Here is a 23,375-nt window from a genome sequence, read left to right on the forward strand (position 1 = left end):
ACAGAGACCCAACTTTTAAAGCAATGACAGAGGGTTAGGGGAGTGATGCTAGATAGGGTGCTGCACTTCTTTCAGAATACTTCCTGCTCTTTTTCTTATCAGCTCACATCTTTCTTTTCCCCAAACTTCTCTTTGTATAAAATTGTGGAGACCAGAGACTATGTCTTTTACTTTATCTCTTCCATGATGTTCCATAAGTGCCTGTTGATGGATTCTTGTTTTTGGCTGGTATTCCAATAACACAACTGTATAACATATTTTTGCATAAAAACTTTCCATTTATTTTGTACTCTCATAGCTGCCTCTTTGTAGCATTCAAAGTTTGAAAATTTCACCACTCTTTCATCAAGACAGATGGTTATCTGGTCAGTGCTGCTGACAGCTCATATTCAAACATAAAGTGGAAGCAAGTAAAGGCAATACCATGCTCTAATAACATGTACCCAGGGTACTTATGCCCACCTCCCAGGAGAATGAATTATAATATATGTTGGAGATGTTAACCTTAGCTCATTTTGACATCAAATGTGAGCTATATAGTGCTGAAATATGTAATAGCTCAGTCTTTCCTTTGAGGAGCTTGTACCCTCTCCTGTGATACTTCAGTCCCTCCACATCTCCATACTCCAGGCTACATATGGAATAGCACTGAACCTTTTTGCTTGTTAAGTGGATACTAACCAGAACTTGAGACAACCAATATGAAAATGAGTAATAACTCAAAACAAAAACAATGTCTCAGTTATAAAACGCTGATTTCCATTTTCTATGTGGGACAGTGACCAATTCTTCACTTGACAATCTCCCAAAATATAAACTGAAGGGTTTTCTTTGCGTTGAAGCCCCTGTAAACTTCAGGTGTCCACTCTTTGGTACCAGCATAACTAGAATAAGCAGGCAGAGCAGTAGCATCTTACATAGTGAAAACCAGACTAGTCTAACACAGGGAACATTTATGATACATAAACCAACAGTGAATGGTTGATTCATCCCACCAGGAGCCACTGCAGGAATAGCACTGAATTTACAGGCCCACAAAAAAAAAAAAAAAAAAAAAAAAAAAAAAAACCTTTTATGCCCCAAATACTCTCTCACCAATAAACTGAGACTAAAGAACAAGGCTCTATGCACCAGCAAATGGATCCAGGCACATCCCCCGTGTCTGTTATTTTAGTGAAGAGTTATATCCAAGCACCACCAACTGCAGAAGGATTTGATGAGGGTCGTAAGGATCACAGCCAACCAGAGGCAGGGAGTGTGCAACAGGGAGAACACAAAAACATACCGGAAACTTATCTACTATCTAATTCAGATTAGTCTGAGGTGCTGCTCTGATCCAGAACGATTATCCTATGTTCATTTTTTAAAGGAGAGAAAGGAGAGGGGATAAAAAATTACTTTAAAATAAATTACAAATGGATTATTTCTACTCAACTGAGATTAAAAAAAAAAAAAAAAAAAAAAGAGATGTGCATCATTAGGGAAACTTGTGTGGTGAGGTATACAGCATAGCCTCTGTCTCATCCTCTGGAGAGCACCAATAAAACTATAATCAAAACCACTCTCTATTATTCATTCAACCCATGCTGAGTTCAGCTGTCAGTTTTCATTTTCATTAGCCCTAACCACAGAAACTTTAAATATAATACAATGCTGGAATCCCCACCTCTCTTAACATGCTTACTCCAAATGCAGGTGGTTTTTGAGAGTTCTGCTAATGTTGTATAAAAGTGGGGGGCTTAAAATACACATGCATCTGACACCAAGTTACCTGGATGGCTGGGTCCAACCCAGGCGATGCCACAAACCAGGTTTCAGTTCTTCCTGATCTGGAACAAGTAGACCACAACGAAATGAGCAGGAAATCCCAGCAAAAACCCCTAAACATCTTTGTATTCAAAACAGGACAGTGGCAACTCAGCCACCCTAGTGTGAGTCAGACTATTCTGCCTGTAGTTGGTGCTATGTAGCGTTCTCTTCCTCCCTCTAAAAAAATATTCATTTTAGAACTATAGGTAATGGACTCTAACCCTTAAATTTTTAATCTATTTATAGCTATTGTATATTGACTATTTTTAAAAGACAAAACATTTCAGGGACTCATGCTAAAAACTGGATTTGTATGATTGATTGAGAAAATATACTATAGAAAATTGCTATGAATTCAATACAGTTTTTAAATGAATATTCATTTCAACTGCAGCTCTGTACTTTGGAAAAACTGTAATATGTATAAACATAGGCCATATCATTTATTCAGCCAACAGATTTGTTTGCTTACTGATTACACTAAGTCATGTAATGAGAGAGAGGCCTTGCAAAAACTTATGTGCTCGGGGGCAGCTAGTTGGTGTAGTGGATGGAGCACCAGCCCTGAAATCAGGAGGACTGAGTTCAAATCTGGCCTCAGACACTTAACACTTCCTGGCTGTGTGACCCTGGGCAAGTCACTTAACCCAGATTTCCTCAGCCAAAAAACAAAAAAAAACAACTTATGTGCTCCCCTGAGGGATTTGAAATTCAAAGGTTGGGACACATAAACCAAACCCAGGGCAGGTCATTCTTGTTAAGGTAAAGACTTACTAAAATATTGCTCAGGTCTCTATACTTCACAGCATCTATTTTCTCTTTGTAGGAGCAATGAGCTATGTGGAATTAGTTAATGCCATGGTAACCTGAAAAGAATGAACCTGCCTCCCATCAAACAGCTGATCTGTTGCCAGAAAGGAACCTCTGTCATTTGTAAATAGTGTCACAGGCATGAAAAGTTTTCTAAAGCAGTTCTGAAGTCCAAGTGAGTTGAAGATTTTTCTATAACATGTGCCCCCCATTTTAGTTCCATATCAGCCATTTTGATTGATTCTGCTATCCTTTTATGAGTTGCAGACATAAAAATAAAAAATTTACATTCTGTCAACTGTCCTTATTCAAATGCAAAAACAAACTCATTTTGGACCGACAGCTTACTTTAAGAAGCAGAACTAGGTGTTAATGACATGCCTTCCCCACAAATGAGAGGCAATATAAATTAACAAAAGCAACATGAATTTGGTCACCAGCAGGCAACTATTTCTGAATAAAGTCTCTACTCCTCAAGACATAGGGCATTAAATAGAACTTATTAAAAGAAAAGTACCTTCAGGGCTCCCAGGAAAGCAGTCTGCTTTCCTTCTCTCTGCTTTGGTCCCTTCTTCCCCCTTTTTCTTCTTTTCACCAACTTCTTGATCTGTTATACTTGTCTCCCTTCAATAAAAGGATTTTGATATCAGATTATGAGAAAAGGAGCCAAGAGAGCAATACCCAAAGGGCAAAGTATACAATATCAGGCTATGAGTAGAAGCCAGTTTCTTGTTCAACATTACAATATTTCAGACTCACTCCTAAAATTCTTTCTAAAGTGAGAGTTAGCTGCTTGAGCAGAACCAGAAAAACATTGTAGCCAGTAAAAGCAACATTGTATAAAGAACAACTATGATAGATTTAGCTCTTCTCAGCAATAATGATCCAAGACAATTCCAAGAACTGATGATAGAAAATACTCATCACATCCAGAAAAAGAATTATTGAGTCTGAATGCAAATCAAAAGTATACTATTTTCACCTGTTAGGCTGTTCCTCCCCCCCCCCACCCCCCCCCATGGCTTTCTCCTTTTGTTCCGAATCTTTTTTTTTTTCACAACATGATTAATGTGAAGATACTTAATTTATGCATGTGTATAACTTGTATCAGAATATTTGCTGCCTTAGGGAGAGACTAGGGGTAGAAGGGAGAAAAATTTGAAGCTCAAAATCTTACAAAGATTAATGCTGAAAACTCTAAGTGTAATTGAAAAAAAAATACTCTCAAAAAAGAATAAAGTAAAACAGACTGAAGATTCTGAAAATTTTCACGGATCATAGAATCGTGATTTAGAGTCTAGAAGGGTCTTTGGATTCTTGGAGCTCCATCTTGTTCAACAATGTCATTTGACAGGTGAAGAAATTGAGGCCCAGAGACACTGAACTGTCCAGTATCACGCAGGTGTAATTGTGTTAGGCAGAATTTGAACCCAGATCCTCTGCTTAAAAACAGTCTTTTTTCCACTACTGTTGTTAATCTTTCATTTTCGACAGAGGATCATGACATGAAGGAGGTGATACCATGACATGCATATGATTTGGATTCAGGTGAGGTAGGGCTGTACAAGGTCACCTGCCTCACTTTTTCCTCCAGAGCCATCTGGGTCCAGTGACCAGGTATATATCAGAACCCACTTCAATTTCAATTAATGGATCATTTATATTTCTATAGTTCTTAAGGTTCACAATTAGCTTTCCTTATCACAGCTCTGTGAAGTATTTAGGGCAAATATTATTGACTATTTTAGAGAGAAAACTTAAAAATTCTGAAAAATGTTTACATTTGACAATCATCACAAAGTTTAAAAAAGGTTTAGAGTAATCTTTGAATATGTGTACTTTTAATTTTATTATTTTAATTTAAAAAACAGAATAAGAAAAATAGAAAAGTAATACAAAACTAAATAAAACAAAAAAGAACATTGTCATGTGCCCAGCAAAACACCAAGGAGGATTTGCCAGTTTGAGAAAGTATTAGTACAAGAAATCATATTCAGGAGGGCCTATCTTTTCTTTACTTCCTTGAAAATCTTTTTTTTTTTTTTCTTTCTTTTTTTTCTTTGTTCTTTTTCCTCCTTTTATCCCGTCCTTCTCTTTCCCCCACCCCCACTACCAAGTAGACTATAGTTAAGAAAGGATATATTTATATACACATATGTAAGATATACACATGCACATTGTGCTACTTTCCCACATACACATCTCCTTTTTATGCCTGCTAATTCTTTAATTCCGCTCATTAACTTACCTTGTTATTACTTAACCTCCCCCCACCATGGATCCTTTCCCTTGTTTGTCTTCCCTCACACTTTGCTTCCCCATCCATCCATCCATTTCTTAGATTTTGGAGAGTGCTATACCCTTCATTGTATATTATATATATATATACATATATATATATATATATTTCATTTATATAACATAATTACTATTTTTACCTTAATTTTGCCCCAATTTTTTTTTGAGTTACCATATTGTTGATGTCTTAAACATGACATACATTTTCCATGTAAAAAAAACAAAACAAAACCAAAAAAAACCAAAAAAACAATCTCTGTTGAGTTCCTTGAAATTGATCTTTGATATTGGCTCATATATTAAATTTTCTGTTAAATTCAGGTTTGGTTGATAGAAAAGTCCTGAAAATCTGCAAGTTTGTCCATTTTTTTCTCATTCAATATTATAATTTTGCTGGATATATTTTTGGCCATGGGTTTACTTCTTTTGATTGCTGATAGATATGATTCTAGGACCTGTGGTCTTTTGTTGTGGCTGCTGCTAACTTCTATACAATTCTTGTAGCTTCAGCATATTTGAATTGTTTTCTTGTTTCTTTCAAGATTTTCTCTTTGATCTGGGTGTTTCTAAATTTGGCAATAATATTTCTATGTGTTTTTCACAAAAGATATCATTGAGATAGTGATGGGCAAATTTTTTATATTTCCACTTTCCCTTCGTGTTCTATCGGTCAAGGACAATTTTCTTAGATTATTTCTTACATTACTGTATCACGGTTCTCTTTTTTACTCATAACTTTCAGGTAGTCCAATTATTCTTATATCTTTTCTTCTTGATCTGTTCTGTAGATCTGTTTTTTTTTTCATAAGATACCTCTTTCTGTTTTATTTTTTCACTCTTTTATATCTATCATATTTTCACAGGCTTCCCCTTGCCCAATTCTAATTTTCAAAGAGTTATTATTTTTGCTTTGAGACTCTGTATTTCTTTTTTTAGCTGGTTAACTTTTTTTTTTCCATAATCTCCTTGATTTTCTTAGATTTTTTTCAGTTTTTCCTCAATGTTTTTCATTTGATTTCAAATTTTTTGAGTTTTTTCTAAAGATTCTCTCCATGCAGGGAGCCATTTCACATTTCACATACTCTTGGGGTAGAAGATGTTTTTAACGTCAGTATCCTAGTCTGAAGATGACCCCTGGTCTTCCCTGTTCCCATAGTAAATTTCTAGAGTAAGATTTTTTTCTTCTTCATCAGTTTTTTTTTTTAAAGGTATTAATGTAAACTCCTCTAATCATGAGGTGTGGTGTCATAAGCTTGACTTCTCTGTGCCGGAACTCCAAAAGCTCCTCTCTCCAGCAAGTACCAGGTTCTGGCCCCACTGCCTCTGCAAGTGCTGGTTCCTTCTTGCCCAAAGCCATGTCCCTGCAGTATAGCTAGGCCTGGTGTTCCCAATCAGCCCAGGGTCACTCAGTCTTCTCAGACTCAGACCTTAACTACACACACAATCCTTAAGAGGTAAAAGTTTCTGTGGTCCCTGCTGAGGCACCAGCCATACCCAGCTCTTCCCAAGATTCCCCACTAGATATTTCTTCCGAGTTAGCCAAGAGGTGTTTGCACTTTATAAATTAATCCCTGGCCCCAAGTCTTAAATTATCTTACAGACATATTTAAGTAAGGGGAAAGGTACATTTTCCTTCTTCTCCAGAAAGAAGGTTGATTATTATAATTGCATAGCACAGATTTTTCTTTTCCTTGAGGGGGGGGAAGAGAGGAGGGACATTATTTATTTATATATTTTTTGATTCCTCTTTCCATTATTCTCATTGTATATATTGTTTTCCTAGTTCTGTTTGGTTCATTTTACATCAGAGAACTTAAATTCTTCCATTCCTATCTGTATTTTTCATATGCATCGTTTCTTGTGGCACAAAAATATTTCAGTATATTCTGCAATTTGTTTATCTGTTATGCACATTTATGATTCTTGACTTTCCTTTCTACATAAACATTTTGATGTATACAGGTTATTTTTAATCTTTAAACTCTTTGGGGTGCATGACTAGAGGTACAAGCTCAAGATCAAAAGGTATACATATTTTGGCTTTATTATCTTTAGTTTTCCCATCATTATTTCTGAATATAGCTCTCCTCTACCAAAAGTCATCCCTTTTATTATTTTTTACTTTTATAATATTTATATATAATATTTTATAATAGCTTTTTATTTTTCAAAATGGATAATTTTCAACATTCACTCTTGCAAAACCTTGTGTTCCAAATATTTCTCCTTCCTTTTTCTCACCTTTCCTCTCCCCTAGACAGCAAGTAATTGAATATAGGTTAAATATATGCAATTTTTCCACATTTATCATGTTGCACAAGAATAATCAGATTAAAAGGAAAAAACCAAGAAGCAAAACGATAACAGTAACCAAAGGTGAAAATACTATGTTGTGCTCCACATTCAGTTCCCACAATCCTCTCTCTGAATGCAGATGGCTCTCTACATCATAAGTCTATTGAAATTGCCCTGAATCACTCCACTGTTGAAAAGAGCTAAGTCCATCACAGCTGATCATCAAATAATCTTCTTGTTGCTGTAGTTCTCCCTTTTAAGTACAATAGGGAGTTGGCTAAAGGACCCCTCATCAATTGAGCTCCCTCAGTTCATTTGACAAGATTGAAGAAGGTAAAGGCTAGGTTACAAGGATATAATAGTTACAGTTTTCCCCCATTCACACTGGTAGTGCCATTTGCAACTCATAAATGAAGTGGCAGGACACTATAGTGTCAGAAGCCTTGGCCAGGTGTATACCTGTGTATGTCTATTATCATATTCTACATGTTTGACTTCTCTTTCCAGTGATGCTGTGTGTATCTGGGAAAGATGCATTCCAGGTTTTTGCAGCATTCTGTGGTTATTTTAAATGACATTCTCTTTTTTTAAAATCATTACTTCCTGTATTTTGTTACTGCCATGTAGAAATTTTCATTTTTCTGGATTTATTTTGTATCTTACAATTTTATTAAAACAATTAATGATCTCAACTTTCTTTGCATAATGATTTCTTTGGATTCACTCTCCAAACTAATTTGGTAATGGAACACTTTAGTTTGAAATATGCTGATGGTATTTCTAACACGTTGCCTACCATAGAGGAGATCATAATAATAAGGGGACAATAAGTCTCAAGGAAGGAAGGAAGGGATGCCCACTCTTGACACCAGGGAACTTAGAATAGAATGGAAGCCACACTATACTTTAAAATATACCTTTATGTCAAGATTTTACTAAGAAGATACTAAGTGCTTACTAATCAGCAATGGCTTACCAACAAATACTTTGTCAGTCTCTCCTCCTCTATTTCTCTGCTTTCTCTACTGTCCAGTTCTCTGACTGGCTAGCCTGTCCCTTCTTGGGGACAAGAATGCATATTGGCTATGAAATTTGTAGCCAATTGGAGTGTAGCATTGAAGTTTCTCACAGAATCCTTATTCATATCACACAATACCACAAAATTGAGAAATGCTGCCTACCCTTTTCCCTCTTAAAGAGATTATTTCTAACTATGGAGAAATTCAATTTTTAGATCTTTCTATTTCTCTTAAACCAAATCTATTTTAGTTAGACAGTATCAACAGGATTTAGATCGGAAATGAGTCTTTGCAGCTCTGGTGCAACTACCTTCTTTAATTATGAAATTATATCTAGCTTTTTTCTAAGTCAAAGTCTTAAGGTTTTAATGAATATGTCTAGCATTTCCTTCTTTCATTCATTACATGCTCCAGGATGACAAATCATTTTTCTCCTAAGGTCCTTTTCATTTCTACAACACTAACTAGTTATCCCTTTTTGGTCAAAATAATAAAAATATATAATGCAATCACTAATAAATACCACTTTATGTTTGTATAGCACTTTTAACTTTTCAAAATATTTTTATTCCTATTATTTAATTTTATTTTCATAACAACCTTGGAAAGTATGTGGAAGGGGCAGCATGACATAGCAGAAAGAATGCAGTGATCTGCAATTAGATAACCTGGGTTTTTCTATGATTACCTGGGCTAGATCCCTTAACTGTCTCAGTTATGAAAGGCTCTACATGCTCTAAATCTAGGGTACCTAGGAAGGGGAGGTGAGGGTAGTCAAACCTACTTCAAAGAAGTGAAGTGCCCTGCCAAGATTATTTTTTAATTGACAAACCCAGGCCAGAATTCAACACCACAAATCTTTATTAAGCATCTGTTCTATGTGAGGCACTGTGTTCAATGGGGAACAAATGACAAAAGAAAAATTATCCTAATTCATGAGGAGCTCACCTTCTACCTGTGACAAAACAGGTATCCAGTCAAGAATATGGTACCAGAACTGTAAACCCTGATGCCATTAAAATCAGGATTTAGCTGACTCTTTTACTTCCAAATTCGTCCCATCCTATCCCAATCAAATTTCAAACACATTCTTTTTCTAAATGGCAACTTTTATACATAATATGCTCATTTTTTTCTTAACTTCTAGAATCATTCTGGAATTGATATCTGTTCATTTTCAACAATGCAATCTTTTCACTAGACGAGTTTTTCAAAGACCCCAGATAACCAGTGAAAAATGAAAATCAGACCCACATAATATAATATGTGAATAATCCCCTAGTGGGGAGCAATAACCTTGCAGGGCTCTTTGTAAGACCTTGAAGCTCCTGGCTCTTCTCAGATGGCTGTAGCCATCTTTCCAACTCCTCATCCAGAGTAGAGTGAGCCCTGTCCAGAGGCAAAGTGACCAAGTTCAGGTTCAATGTTTATATGTCTTTCTGAGTTCATATAGTTCAACTTATTATTGATGAAGTGACTAGTCTAAGCCCATATAAGTTTAGAGTTCAAAGAAAACTTAAACGAGGCCATTAAGTCAAATATTTCATCCAGTACAGGAATCGCTTCCACATTATTCCTGGTAAGATGGCCATTACTCTCTGAGTGATATCTCCCATGAAAAGACGTTTCCTCATGAGTAAAATGGTGATAAGAGAAATAGTGTTCTTGATTTGGAGTCAAAAGACCTGGGTTTAAATCTTGGCTATTTGTGAGGTTGCATAAGTCACTTCCCTTTTCTGGGGCCTCAGTTTCCAGTCGGATTATGAAGAGAACCTTCTAATAAAATAGAGAAACCTACAAAAGATTTTGTTTTGATGATTTTTAAAAGAATGAAAAAAATGGAAAGGGAGGAAAAAATATACTAAGGGGAAAAAGGAAGAAGAAAGGTAGAGAAAATTATCTTACAATAGTGTGTAAAGTAGAAAACCAAAGGAGGAAGGGCTACAGACAAATTGGTCATCCTTGAATCTGACCTCATCTGAACTGGTCAAAGAAAGGGAGAAAATGAAAGTTTGGTGAAGAAATATGTTTCATTCAAAAGGGAAACAGAAGAGAAAGAGGAGAAAAATGAGTGAGGGGAATAAGAAGGAGGGACTAGTTTTTAAGTTGGCTAGATCTTGAAGATGATTAAGAACACCTTATCATATTCTCATATGAATTCTATTTATAACTATAGGATACACCTAGGAATTTATTTCAAACTCCCTTCATATGGGCAGAGCTGCTCTAACTAATTTTTGGTTCTGTGAATTCATTCCTCCTTTACAGTTTTCCTTTCAACCCACTTCTATCCCCACCACAAAGGCAAGGAAAGTAAAGACTGGCTGCCAACTTGCTTCCTTAATTACCTCCATGGTATTGGTTCACTTATTAGGAGTGACTCCTAGAGAATGTTTTCTGAGTCTCTCAATTTGATTTACAAAAATTTTCAGTAATTTAGATCTCCTCTCCTGGTTTTTTTCTTTTTCCTTCCAATTACGTATCATTCAAAAAAACAGATTTGGCGAGATTTTGGTATTTAGTTTCAATGAACTTTCAACAATATTAACAAGCAACGAAAAATATTGAGTCCTAAATGCTCAGTCAAGAAGGGTTTTCTCTCTTTTAGGAGGGATAAAAGTTGGAAGTAGATCAAAGTAGATATGGGAGAAGTAGATTTCTACTCTAGGAGAATACATGGAGAATACTTAGTCTCACCAAGAGCCCCCGCCCCAGTGCCTCCAGATGTCAGATTGACACTGTCTTTGCAGTGTCTCTTCTACAGTGAGTGTGTCCCTCGTGCCTATATTATTTCCCCTAAGAAATTATAATCTCTTTAAAGGTTTATGTCTTAGTCATTTTTGTTTCTCCCTTAGCTAAAAAGACTAAGTCACAGAATCTCAGAATTCAAAGTGATCTCAGAATCAATTTAGTCCAACCTATATCTAAAAAAGGATCTCTTTTATAACATACTAAGTTAAGTGGTAGTTCAGCTTTTACATAAAAACCCACCCTTCTCTTTCCTCCAAGCAACTCTTAGCTAAGTTCTAGTTACAGTTTTTCCTTAAATCAAGTCGAAATTTACTTTTCTGCAACTTCTAACTACTGTTCACAGTTTTATTCTCTGGATTGTACAAAATAAAATTACATGAGTTTTTCAAATACGTGAAGACAGATGCCATATTTCCATTAAAATTTGTATTCAAAGTTATCAAAATCTTTTTCTTTTTTAGTTCTAAATCTGATTCAATAGTATAATTTTCTACATGGAAACTCCCTTTATTAACACAGATTATAACACTGCCATAGCTATAAGACTCAAGAGTTGCCTGGGATCACTGAAAGTTAACAGTTAGGTCCCAATTAATGAATTCCCTGAAATGATCCCATTATTTAAATGTGGACTTTCCATTGGATGGGGCTGAGACTAATTTATCGTATTTTACAAAATTAAAATTTTAAATACTGTAAAATATGAATACAAATGACAACGTTATGGGCTACTCGTTTGCACTAATCAGGATCTATCTGTAAAAGGACACACAAATGACATCAGAGGCAATTTTTAAACCTAGGGCTTCCTGAATCCAAAGCTATGGAATTCAGATTCTCCTACAGAATCTGAATTGGCATTTCACATATATAATCCCAAGAGAGAAAAAATCACAGGTATATTAGGAGAACTTGATTCTTTACTTGAGAGAATAACCCTAGACCATTCTCCTGGCTCTTGTCAAATATGCCCATGAATACTGACTGAAAAGACTTTTTGCTTTCAGCCTTAAATAAACTGATATTTCTATTCTTTTCCCAAAGACAATTCCATGAATAAAGCATAAGTGTGTGTTCCAAACTAGTAGCTCTATACTCCTCTTTAATATTAGAGAACTTTCAGTGAATAATGGAATATGTAACTCTCATAAAGTCCCTTTATCAAACTATTTCAGCCTTACTGTCCTACCTGCTGTTTCTCTATAAATAGCATGCATTTGTCCAGGCTGTCTTTCACAATTACCCGTCTCACTTCTACCTCTTTAAAATCCCTAGTTTCCTTAAAGGCTGAACTCAAGTACTACCTCTAATAGGAAAACTATCTTGATTTTCCCAGTTACAGTTACCTTATAATTAATGAATCTTTGATGCCCTCCAGTGGACACGCCTCAACTTACTGATGTGTTTCATAAAATGTGGTATCCAGGATTTAACATAATAGTCCAGACATGCTCTAGACAAGGCCAAATATAGGGACTATAATTTCTCTGGCCCTACTTCTAGACACACCTCTCATAATGTAGCCTAAGACCACATTAGCTTTCTAGGTCCCCTTTGTATAGTATTCTATCTCTCTAAAATGCACTGAAAAAAGTCCCTCAATCTTCTGTACTATAGGGACAGAATATATGGCATGCATACAGTGACATGGACACAAGGTTTCAGGAAAATACAACTTCTTCACTAACCTGTCTGTCTCTTCTGTTAGGTACAGAGTTTCTTTGGTCCAAAGTATACTGCCATCTTCTCCTTTATTTTCAATTAGCTTTTCTTCTAAATGCCTTTGATCTAGAGCTAATTAAAAAAATGTATTTAAGCAGAATAGTAAAAGATTTTTTTAAAGTTTTAAGAAAACAAGCTGAAAAAATTAATGTTGAGTTAGTATAATCTATAATATTTAATACACTGCTTTTTTCAATTCTTCTGTTTCAGGAAGGTATTTCTTATTCTCCCATTCAATTTCCAGAAAATCAAACTGTCCTCCTCAAGCTCATTTTCCTAGTTGCCTTTTAAATTTTTTTAAAGACATAGACAACATCAAAACACTTTAGAAGCATGAAAGCTTTAGATCACGGTCAAAAATTCAAAGACTCTTGCAGATTAGTAAAGCACTTATCATTTAGTCACTTAAGTACTGATGATGCTCCATACAGATAGAGCTGCCTCAAGCTTCAGCTTCTCCTCCTTGAATGTTCTAGACTCCAAATTGGACTCATACAAAAATCAGAGAATATTATAGAATCTCTTCAGGTATAAGTAGTAGCACATCAGGGCAAAGGCAGCTTGACAGATCATTTATACTTGTTGTCCTGCCCTAAGATAGCCAAAAACAATGGGGACTAGAAAGACATTTTAATTTAAGTCTCGGTCCCATGGACACAAAATCTTCTCATACTGAGCACTGATTTTTTGAGAACATAATTCAAGGCCCAGTGACCTTCTACAATCTGATCTGATCAGATCACATTTATATAAGGCAAGGCTATCCACTGGAACCTCTCTCTCTTAGATTTTTACACAGAACACATCATGTGCTATTTGATTTAGAGTAAAGTACTAAGATCATGCTGTAAAGGGCTCCCAGCCAAGGGCAAGATTTCTAAGTAGACACATCTAGGCAACCTCTTTTATAGTGTGATTTAGGGGACAGCTTCTTGGACCATCTCCCTCCAAATCTCTTCTACAAATTCATCATAGTTAAGCAGAAAAGAGATAAGATTAAACACACAAATGTCTTTGGAAGAGAGAACACCTTAAGTTCACACAAGTAAAATGACTGAGAGTGCTTTCCCGAGAGTATACTTTGACAGGGCAAAACTAATGTATCTGAAAGATGGGGGAGGGATAAAGAGAAGAGAACAAAGAGCATTGTACTTGATAACCTGTATCAGATTGCTTGCAGTCTTGGGAAGGTAAGAAAAAATTTGGAACACAAAATCTTATAGAATCTTAAGAGAATAGAACAAAGAGGCTGAGAATTTAAAAAATAAATTTCACACTTTAGTTTAGGCCCATCCTGACTTCACCTATGGGATGGTCTATTGCATAGATTCTTAAGACAGGCTTACAGTTTAACTCCATTATAGAAAAGTCTTCAGGAAAATCCAGTTAACCATTTAATGTCAGATCATAGTAACTGGACCCATTCTCATCAAACACTGAGTAAGAAGCACTTTTATGCTTCAAGTGCTCTGTCATAGCATAAAAGCAAAAAGATTCAAAGCAGTTGGCTTTTCCATGGCTGTTGAACTAGAAACCCAGGCACCGAGGAGTGATTCTCTTATCAATCCATTTCATACAGCATCATCTATGTATGAAGCTCAAGGCAAATATGGCCCTTTCTTACCCAGATGCATTCCTTATATTCTCTGAGTTCTCTGGAGAATGAATTTTCAATTCCTGAAAAGCTGATCGCTAGACCACTAACTCAACTTGATATGTTACTTCTCATTCAGAAACTTTAAACAACTGTGGTTACTATAATAATAAAATGAATAAAAGCAAGGCATATGAATTGGGATTGGGATTAGGATTATAGATGCACTATGAGAAATTGATGGAGCACAGCTGGTCATAGCCTACCCTGAAGGGAAGTCACCATGTATCACAGATAGCTGGCCCTAGTTCTTAAATGCCTAGCTACTGTGGGATAAAGCCCCCAAGAGTAAGAGGACCTGAGAATATGATATGGCCCAAGTCCAATGAAGAAATTTCACCACCAAATGATCATTTTTATTAACTATAACCCAACTCCATACACCACTCTATATACCACTCTATCAGTAGCGGTCTTTTCAAATAAGAAATGGGATAGAGGAAGTCTGTAGAACATAGCATAATGCCATAATTAGAAAATACGAGTCTCACTATATACTGCCACTTCAGGAATCAGCAATAGTAATTTTTATAGGAGAGGCTATGAGGCTGAGTTGCAGGAATGTGAAGACAGCAAGTAAGCTCTTTCCCTGCTAAAGAGGGAACCTTTTGGATAAGAGGCCCATACCATACTCTGGATTCCATTTCCCTTACCTATTTCATCAAGGAGTTCTTGGGAAGGTGGAGGTAGTTCATCAGTATACTCTAGTGAAGGAGAATCTGTTCTCTCTTAAAAATTAAAAAGAAAAAGGAAAGAATAATTAATTTAATTTCCTGGTCCTAACAAAGAATGAAGAGTCAAGCTGAAATGTTACTTCTGTTGACACTAGTCTCTTTCATAGTCTTATCCAGAATCTGGCAGACCTATACTTTTATGTTCTCAATGAATGGCCCAACAATAAGATAACAACAGAAAAAGAATCTCTTTCTTAAGAAAGTCTAGTTAATACTCATATAGACCATGTGGGAGTAGTTATTATACTCCAGAGCAGACACTTTTGAATTGTCAGGGTGTAGTAGAAAAAGTGCTAAATGAGAGTCAAGAAACCTAAGTTCAAGTTCAGTCCCATATATTTACTATTTTATTGTCCATGTGATCATAGGAAAGTAATTTAACCTCCCAGATCTTCACTGTCCTCCTCAATTGATGGTAATACATGAATGACTTAATTTATAGGATTGTTGTGAGGAAGGCCTTTGGTTTGGGGTTAGGGGAAGTAGTGGGAGGGACTAGGTTTATTATTTCACACAGAAAATTCCTATAAATGCATATTAGAACCTCCTTTGCAATTTGCATTGAGAGGTTAAATGTGGAGGAAATGTACAAAACCTGGACACTGGGAATTTGGTGGAAACATCTCAGAAATAGTAGCTTTAGAGGTCAAAGGAAAGTGGCATGCTGGGGCAGCTAAATGACACAGTAGATAGAACACCAGCCCTGGACTCAAGAAAACATGAGTTCAAATTTGGCTGCAGATATTTAATACTTAGTAGCTGTGGGACTCTGGACAAGGCACTTAACCCCAATTGTCTCTCAAAAAAATCCAAAAACAATAAAAAAGGAAAAGTGGCATTCAAATCTGTATAAGGCAAACCGATTCCATCTTGTAGAGAGGCCTCTACTATCTTAGTCCTAAAAAGGTCTAATGAAACTACTAGGAAACACTCTTCCCCCAAAAGACCTGATCTCAAGCAACCCCAAAGTTGCTTAAGTGTTCTCCCTCTTGTTCTCCCCAGTTATCTGAAATCCTGTCCTTTTTATTCAACCTCCCACATTCCCACATAAGGAAACAGCCTTACCTGAAAAACTGCCTTTTGCTGTCTGTCCTAACACTGCTAAAATCTTCTATGTATCTCTATCTCCCTCTGCTCTCCACCTGGCAACTACCCTTCAGTTGATGATAATCTTTTTTATCTCATAGCCTTGCCTCTTGATTTATTTACTGACCTCTAGTCCAACAGAGCTACAGGAGGATTTCAGGATCTCTGAACTGAGGAATTTTGCATAGGGTGACCCAGCCAGTATGTATCACAGCCAGAGCCTTATCCCAGGTCTTTCTAATTCTAATGTCAGATGCCTTTTCACTACATAAACAAAATTCCCTTTACAGAATTATGAGTTATTATTGTCATTGCTAATGATGCCCTTCATCTCCCAGGTTCTAGGTGCCTCTCCCTCCTGAAAATTCATTCTCAAGGGTCCTTGAGGAACAGAAAAGAAGATTTACTTTGAAATTAAGGCTAGCTCTGAAGTTAGCACTGCTAAAGAAGCAGTTTAGCATAAACTGACTAGGGATGAACAAGGGCTAGCAAACATCTACCAGGTCACTGTCCTGTGGGAGCAGCTCTAATTAAAGCCAATTCACAACAATAATAAAAAAATTCCTAATAGGTCACAAAAGCCCCATCCATCCCAGTAAATTTTCAAGCAGCTTTACCAAATACTCCAGTCTTTTAAAGCAGAATATTATTTTAAAGGACAGGCACTGTGAGAATGCCTTTAGTATTCTTTAGTACTTTGTCTTGCACTTTTTCAAGTTTAAACAATACCTTTATGAAATCTGCTTTGCTGAGTGGCAGGAAATAGTTTCACAGATTCTGTTTTGGCCTTGATGATAGAAGGACCACTGAATGTGGACAAATTATCCTGTAACTGATCAAAGAAACATAGCGTTAGTACCATGATAAATACTGAGATAAATACAATAAATAAATCCATGAAGGATACTTCCAAGATTTAACTCAAATTATCACAAGTTGTACAGGACAATCTCAAAGCAGACTTGTTTATCCTTCTTTTTTTAAGGAGTAGCCTTCCCAGTGCCTAAATACCAGGGATGCATTGGTGATAACATATTCAACACTACTTCATCACATCCCATCACATCTGACTTCCTATAGTTGTGAATTTCCACAATACTTGTTATCATATGTATAAATATGGGTTAAAAATGTGCTCTCTCTTTCCCCTTTGAAAGTAAACACACTGATATTTCTTGCTGAAGAATGAATACATGCATCTACATTTACATACAACTACACTGCTAAGTTAAGGTCACAGTTTCTCGAACAATAGAATCTTTATGAAGCTCCTCCCTCTCCCAATTTGTGTCAATATTCTCATTCACAGACTCTCAAGGCAAAGTTGCAAACTCTTCCAAGCAGAGGCTCTATATTCCTCCAACAAAGAACAATATCCAGGTCAGTTCTTTTGACAAGGAAAAAAAGTTATTTAGAAAATAAAGAAAAATTCCTTAAGATACTCTGCATGGTTTCCCATGCACATATATCTTCCCTTGAAAATTAAATGCTTGTTACTATTTTGCCTTTTATTTTCCTTCTAAATCACTGGGAAGATCTCTTAAAGTTTCCAGATTATCAAAAGCATTTATCTCAGACTAAATGAAACAGCTTTTTATAGCATTCCAGTTCCTAGAACTAATAGATTTCCAAATGCTGAGAAAAAAGATGAGTGCTTCCCATGCTTGCCATGCCATATCATGCCATTTAGCTAGTCACTGTCCCAAAATTACTAGGAATATAGGAACAAGAACCTGAAACAAGACTATAAGCATCTGAGCAGAGGATCATTTTTTTTAATATAAAAAGGGAAAACTGGTAGGCTTATCTCTGGTGCTAATATACTTTCTGAGGTGCTGCAGTTGTATCATTTATCATTCTGACACCTTATTGGTGCTGCAACCCCAAAAGCTATTTGGGAGTTGACAATTACTGCAAAATAAATAAAAGACCTAAATAAATCATAGCACTCCTAAACCATTCCAGTCTTCCCTGAACCTCTGCTGACTACACAGAATATTCTTTAATAAACCTCATTAAGATATATGTTTGAGGTCTGTAGTTTCTTTCTTGTGTATGATAGCTTATTAACCACAAAATCACTCATTTAGAGAACAAATGACTCTAATTGTGGACAGTAGAAAAAGTAGATCAATTTCCTTTTCAATTTTTTACTATACACTCTCAAAATAACCCTACTTTACTGGGTTAATAAGTCAATACTGACTTCTAGAATACAGAAATAGGTACTCAGTGAAGCAATATTAAAAGAGATTGACTAAACTACCAACACTGAATATAAAATATGTGACCTATAATATAATTAGGAAATATGGAAGAATAAGATGTGGTCTACCTTCAAAACTCATAATTTATTGGAGGAGACACAATTAGAACAGTGAACAATAGGAAAAAAATTTTATGACTCTAGCCCATTACCATCTGTGGCTTGTATTCTGCCACTCTCTTCGTCTTCACTCTTATCTTACATGGTAAGATGGGTCTAACCTCTCTATCTGCTCAAAGGATCCCATTCTATTCTATCTCCACTAATGGACTTGCTCCTCTGTCATCCTCACTTACCATTTTCTCTGTTTCCTGGATCATTTGATAAAATCTACCAATATGCCCACGTTTCCCCCATCATCAAAAAACTCTCATTTGACCCCTTCCATTCCAGCTATCACATCACTTTTGCCCTTTGTATCTAAACTCCTCAAAGAGGCTGTCCACAACTGACCTCTATTCTCTTCCCTCACCCTCTTCTTAACCCCTTAACAATCTGTCTTCCAATAGAAATTGCTCTCTCCAATGTTTCTAATGATGTCTTAGTTGCAAAATCCAATGGCTTCTCAGACAACATTCCCTATGACTTCTTCACAATCTTTGACATTGTTGATCATTTCTCTGTCTTGATACTTTCTTCTCTCTAGGTTTTTGGAACACTATATTCTTCTAATTTTCCTCTTACATATCTTACTACTCCTCTCTCTTTCTCTCCTTGGCTGGACTCTCTTCAGATCATACTCTCTAATCATAGGTTTTCTCTCAGGTTTGGTTCTGAGCCCTCTTTTCTGTTAAGTGCCTGAGGCTGGCCTTTAACTCAAGTCCTCCTGACTTCAGAGTGGATGTCTATCCATTTTGCCAGCTAGCTAATCCTCCTGTCCTAAATTCTCTACTGACTTCCAACCTTACATCTCCAGTCCATAATATATCTAATAGATATCTTTGACACCGCCACTGCTCTACTTGGATTACTGCAGTTGCTTCATGGGGTCTGCCTGCCTTAAGTGTCCCTCCATTCCAACCCATTCTTTAGCCACTAAAGTGATTTTCCTAAACACAAGTCTGAATGCCTCATATCCCCTAAATAAACTCCCCTGGTTCTCTATTGCCTAAGTCAAAAACAAAGTGCTCCTTTTGGCTTTCAGAGTCCTTCATAACCTAGCTCCCTTCTTACCTTTCCACTTTTCTTTCCTGCCTCCCTCAAACGATAATGACTTTTTGGTCATTTCACAGGTAGCATCCATCAATTGGCTAGGGGCATTTTCTCTAGCCATCCCTCATGCCTAAAATGTTCCCTTTTCTTTTATGCCTAATGATCTCCCTGGTTTCCTTTAAGTCACAACTAAAATCCCCCCTTCTAGAGGAAACCCTTTCTTAACCCCTCTTCATTTTAGTGCCTTCTCTCATTGATCATTTTCTGTATATAGTTTTTATTTATCCTGTATAGTTTGCTTTGTGTATATATGTTTGCAATTTGTCTCCCTCATTAGATTGTGAGATCCTTGAGGCCAAAAATTATCTTTTGCCTTTTTTTGGTATCCCCCAGAACTAAGCACACAGTGCCTAGCACATAGGAGGCACTTAATAAATGTTTACTGACTGACAGAACTTTCCACCTGACTTGTAGCTGAAATCTTGTATATGTATTCTCTCCCAGTAAACTGTGAGTAAGGCCTGTTTTTCTTTTCTATTAATATTCCCAACATTTAGGACTGTGTTTTGCAGAGTGTTTAATAAATGCTTCATTCATTCATTCATTCATTTCCCTGCCCAGCAAAACATGAGCTCCATGTTTTTGCCTTTGTAAACTTCCCTACACTAAGCACAGTGAACTCCAAGTTGCTAGAATTTCAGGATTTTTCCAAAGTCAGAGACAAAGGATGAGGACTTAATGTCTCTGTGTGGCTCTATACCAATGGAGGGGGTATCAATGTCAAAGAGATCCTGGCTCCACTTGATGCAGTTCTAGTGATAGAGAATTGATGTGAGAATCAAGGTGGGGAATCCCCTCTAGTTGGCGCACAGGTCCAACATGAAAGAATTCAAGAACCCAAAAAGTCTAAATGGCAAAAGGGATTTTTATCGGCACTGAGAAGCGAGCTTTGCTAGGAAGACAGACTCCTTAGTGGCAAGGTCCTGTCAGAGAAATAACAAAGGTTATCACTAAGAAAAGGGTATTTTCACAGTGAGCAAGAGTCCTGGCAGGAAGCTGTGCTAAAAAGAGAGGTTCCTTGGCAAGGCATAATTCTGCTTTGGATTTCTGCAGAGATATGGGGTTCAGAGTTGTCTGGGGCTAGGACTTTCCCTGAATGAATGAGATTCCTTCAATGTTTTCAATGCTCCTAGGCCTAGATTTCCTGTTGAAAAGAGAGTACTTCTCTTGGAATTTCAAGCCACCCAATTAGAATATTGGGTCCAGATTTCCAATTGAATAAAATCATTTTGAAGGCTTTTCCCCAGTCTTGGGAATTTCCTGAAGGGGATCTAGACTACCCCCAAAAGATCAATGGAAGGTGATTTGACCAAGATCTCCAATTGAATGAAGCCACTTAACTTGTCTCCCAAAGGAAGGCCTGAGACAGGAAATCTTTTACAGATTAAAGGGGACACAGTTTCAGAGTTCACCCCTCATCACACTGAAGCTATAGCTAGCTATAATCAAGAACTAAATGATGTGGGAAAAAAACCAGTACATGATTGATGAATTCAGAGAGGATGAGGTTAAGTAAGGGCTGGAATAAACAAGGGAGTTTTATTATGGAGTTGGGACCTAGAGATGGCAGGACTAGTAGGAGAAGTAAAATGTGAACAAAGAAAAGAAAAAAGGAGAGCATTTCAGGTAAAAAGAATATCATAAGCATAAGAGGCTAGATCCGAGGAAACTACAAGCCACACGTCCTTTCTACTGCTTTTCAAACTTAAGGAGGCAGGCCTGAGAAAGAATGACTAGAAGATAATTAATGGTAATTTTACTTAAAGGCAGGATTTCTAATCCCTAATAGGAAAAAGTAAAAACAAAAACATGAAGCCAGGTCTGACTTTGGTATAACAATGTTCAATAAATATACAATCCTCCTACTTACATGGTCTGTCAGTCCAAAGGAAGGCATTTCAGAGGGGAAGGAAAAGGAATCAGTTCTCCGGCCCTTTTCATGGCTGGCTGTCATGAAAGTATTTGATACTGTCCGAATGGACTCCTGGCTGTCCCAGCAAGAGGTCTCCTGGATATTAGGTTGGGAAGAGCTCCCTTCAGAACAGTCTTTACACAGATTGATGACTGATGAAGCTGCCTCTGCTATTGAAAAAGAATTGTCAGCACAGTTATTAATAAAAGATCTTCTCACAGGAAGTTATAATGGATTTTGAACCCTGGCTAGGTTCTGAGTACTTTTGGTATTGGAATTAAATATACCAGATAGTCCAGTCTGAGCTCAAATACTACATTTAAAAAAAACAAACCAAAAATTAGATAAGATTAAAGGAAAATTATCAGCTGTACAATAAACTAGAAATCCAACATTTAAGAAAATTTAAAAAGCACCTAATCCTAAATGCAAGTACATTACCTTTTGGCAAATCCCTACAATGGCATTTGTAAAATTTGCTCTGGGAACTTAATGAAATAGTTCCCTTTCCAGAATACACATCTTAAAATTTTTACTATAGTCTTACCTCTGTTCTCTTTGGCATAAATGAATATTCAAATGCCAGAGACAAAATAGCAACTGAACTCACTTGCCAAGCATGGCTAACTTTTGACTTTCCATGGGTGGACTAGTTCTCAGAGAAATCTGTCTTGTAGTTACCTGGGCTGACTGGAGTGCTGACACTGGTTGGTCCATGACTTGTTCTGGGTGTTTTACAGGGGATTTCCTTATAAGAGCATCCTTGTTCCCATGAAATACTGGACAACTCCTGAATATCTACCAGCGATCTAAAGAATTGAAAATGCAACACTAAATTAATTAGGAAAGAAAAAAAATACCGAGCCACCAAAAAATTATTTTTCTATTAATTCCTCCCCCCCCCCGGCTGGGGTTAAGTGACTTGCCCAGGGTCACACAGCTAGGAAGTGTTAAGTGTCTGAGACCAGATTTGAACTCAGGTCCTCCTGAATTCAGGGCTGGTGCTGCTCTATCCACTGCGCCACCTAGCTGCCCCCAAAAAATTATTTTTCTAGAAATCTGAAAGTATATTTATTTACCTACTTATACTATTCACAGTATTATTTTCATTCCCAAAAGTGAAACTATTCAGTGTCACAAAGTACTATACTATATCACTTATAATTATTTTTTTCAATTATGTATATAATTATAATAATTATAATAATTATTTTAACACACTTATATGCTGATTTATGATTGTGGATTACTTTCATTACAAAAACCCTAAGCAGCATGTAGCATTGTATATCTAGTTTACAGAAGACGGCACTGAGGCTCAGAGAGGCAGTCAGATAGCTAGAAAACATCTAAACTGAAACTCAGACTCAAGTTTTCTGGTTCTAACCTTAGCACTTTTTCTGTTTTGCTAATTGTCAAGGAAAATTACAAGCATAATCACTTGTTCAATAACTCTTCCACAGCTTGTGAGAGAGAGAGCAGAACATTTCACTCTTTTGTAGAAGGCTGAACCTTGGGCTTTTTGGATCATTATTTTCTTTTACATCTTGACTGAATTTGAAGTGCCCTTCTTCCCAGCCTCCTTTTGAATATTGTCTTCCTTCATTAGATTATTAGCTCCTTGAGGGCAGGAACTGTTTTTCTCTTATTAGTATTTTCAGCACTTAGCCTAGTGCTTGGAACACAAAAGGTGCTTATTTAAAATGTTTAGTGAATTTTCAAACTGAATATAAAGTGTAATTATATCTATTTTAGAGAAAGGAAATGAGGCTCAAAAAGGTTTAAAGTGACTTGAATGAGGTCAAGC

At 36.5% G+C, this 23,375-nt stretch overlaps 1 protein-coding gene across 11 annotated transcripts in view; it reads right to left on the bottom strand.

Annotated features, from left to right (window-relative positions):
• Positions 1-257: 257 nt before the first annotated feature.
• TEX14 (testis expressed 14, intercellular bridge forming factor) overlaps positions 258-23,375 on the bottom strand; it is a 196,480-nt gene continuing 173,362 nt past the window's right edge. For 5 of the 11 annotated variants that reach the window (XM_074261933.1, XM_074261932.1, XM_074261937.1 and 2 more), the window contains 9 exons: positions 22,250-22,377; positions 21,527-21,738; positions 16,908-17,010; positions 15,012-15,086; positions 12,671-12,776; positions 9,528-9,620; positions 3,137-3,243; positions 1,772-1,829; positions 258-1,350 (listed from right to left, as the gene is read on the bottom strand). In XM_074261933.1, coding sequence (XP_074118034.1) covers positions 1,314-1,350; positions 1,772-1,829; positions 3,137-3,243; positions 9,528-9,620; positions 12,671-12,776; positions 15,012-15,086; positions 16,908-17,010; positions 21,527-21,738; positions 22,250-22,377 — 919 coding nt within the window. In that variant the 3' untranslated portion in view covers positions 258-1,313. The remainder of the gene's footprint in view (positions 1,351-1,771; positions 1,830-3,136; positions 3,244-9,527; positions 9,621-12,670; positions 12,777-15,011; positions 15,087-16,907; positions 17,011-21,526; positions 21,739-22,249; positions 22,378-23,375) is intronic. The other 6 variants (XM_074261938.1, XM_074261935.1, XM_074261934.1 and 3 more) reach the window with 3 other exon arrangements.

Source organism: Sminthopsis crassicaudata, chromosome 4 (assembly GCF_048593235.1).
Source record: "Sminthopsis crassicaudata isolate SCR6 chromosome 4, ASM4859323v1, whole genome shotgun sequence".
Lineage (NCBI taxonomy): Eukaryota > Metazoa > Chordata > Mammalia > Dasyuromorphia > Dasyuridae > Sminthopsis > Sminthopsis crassicaudata.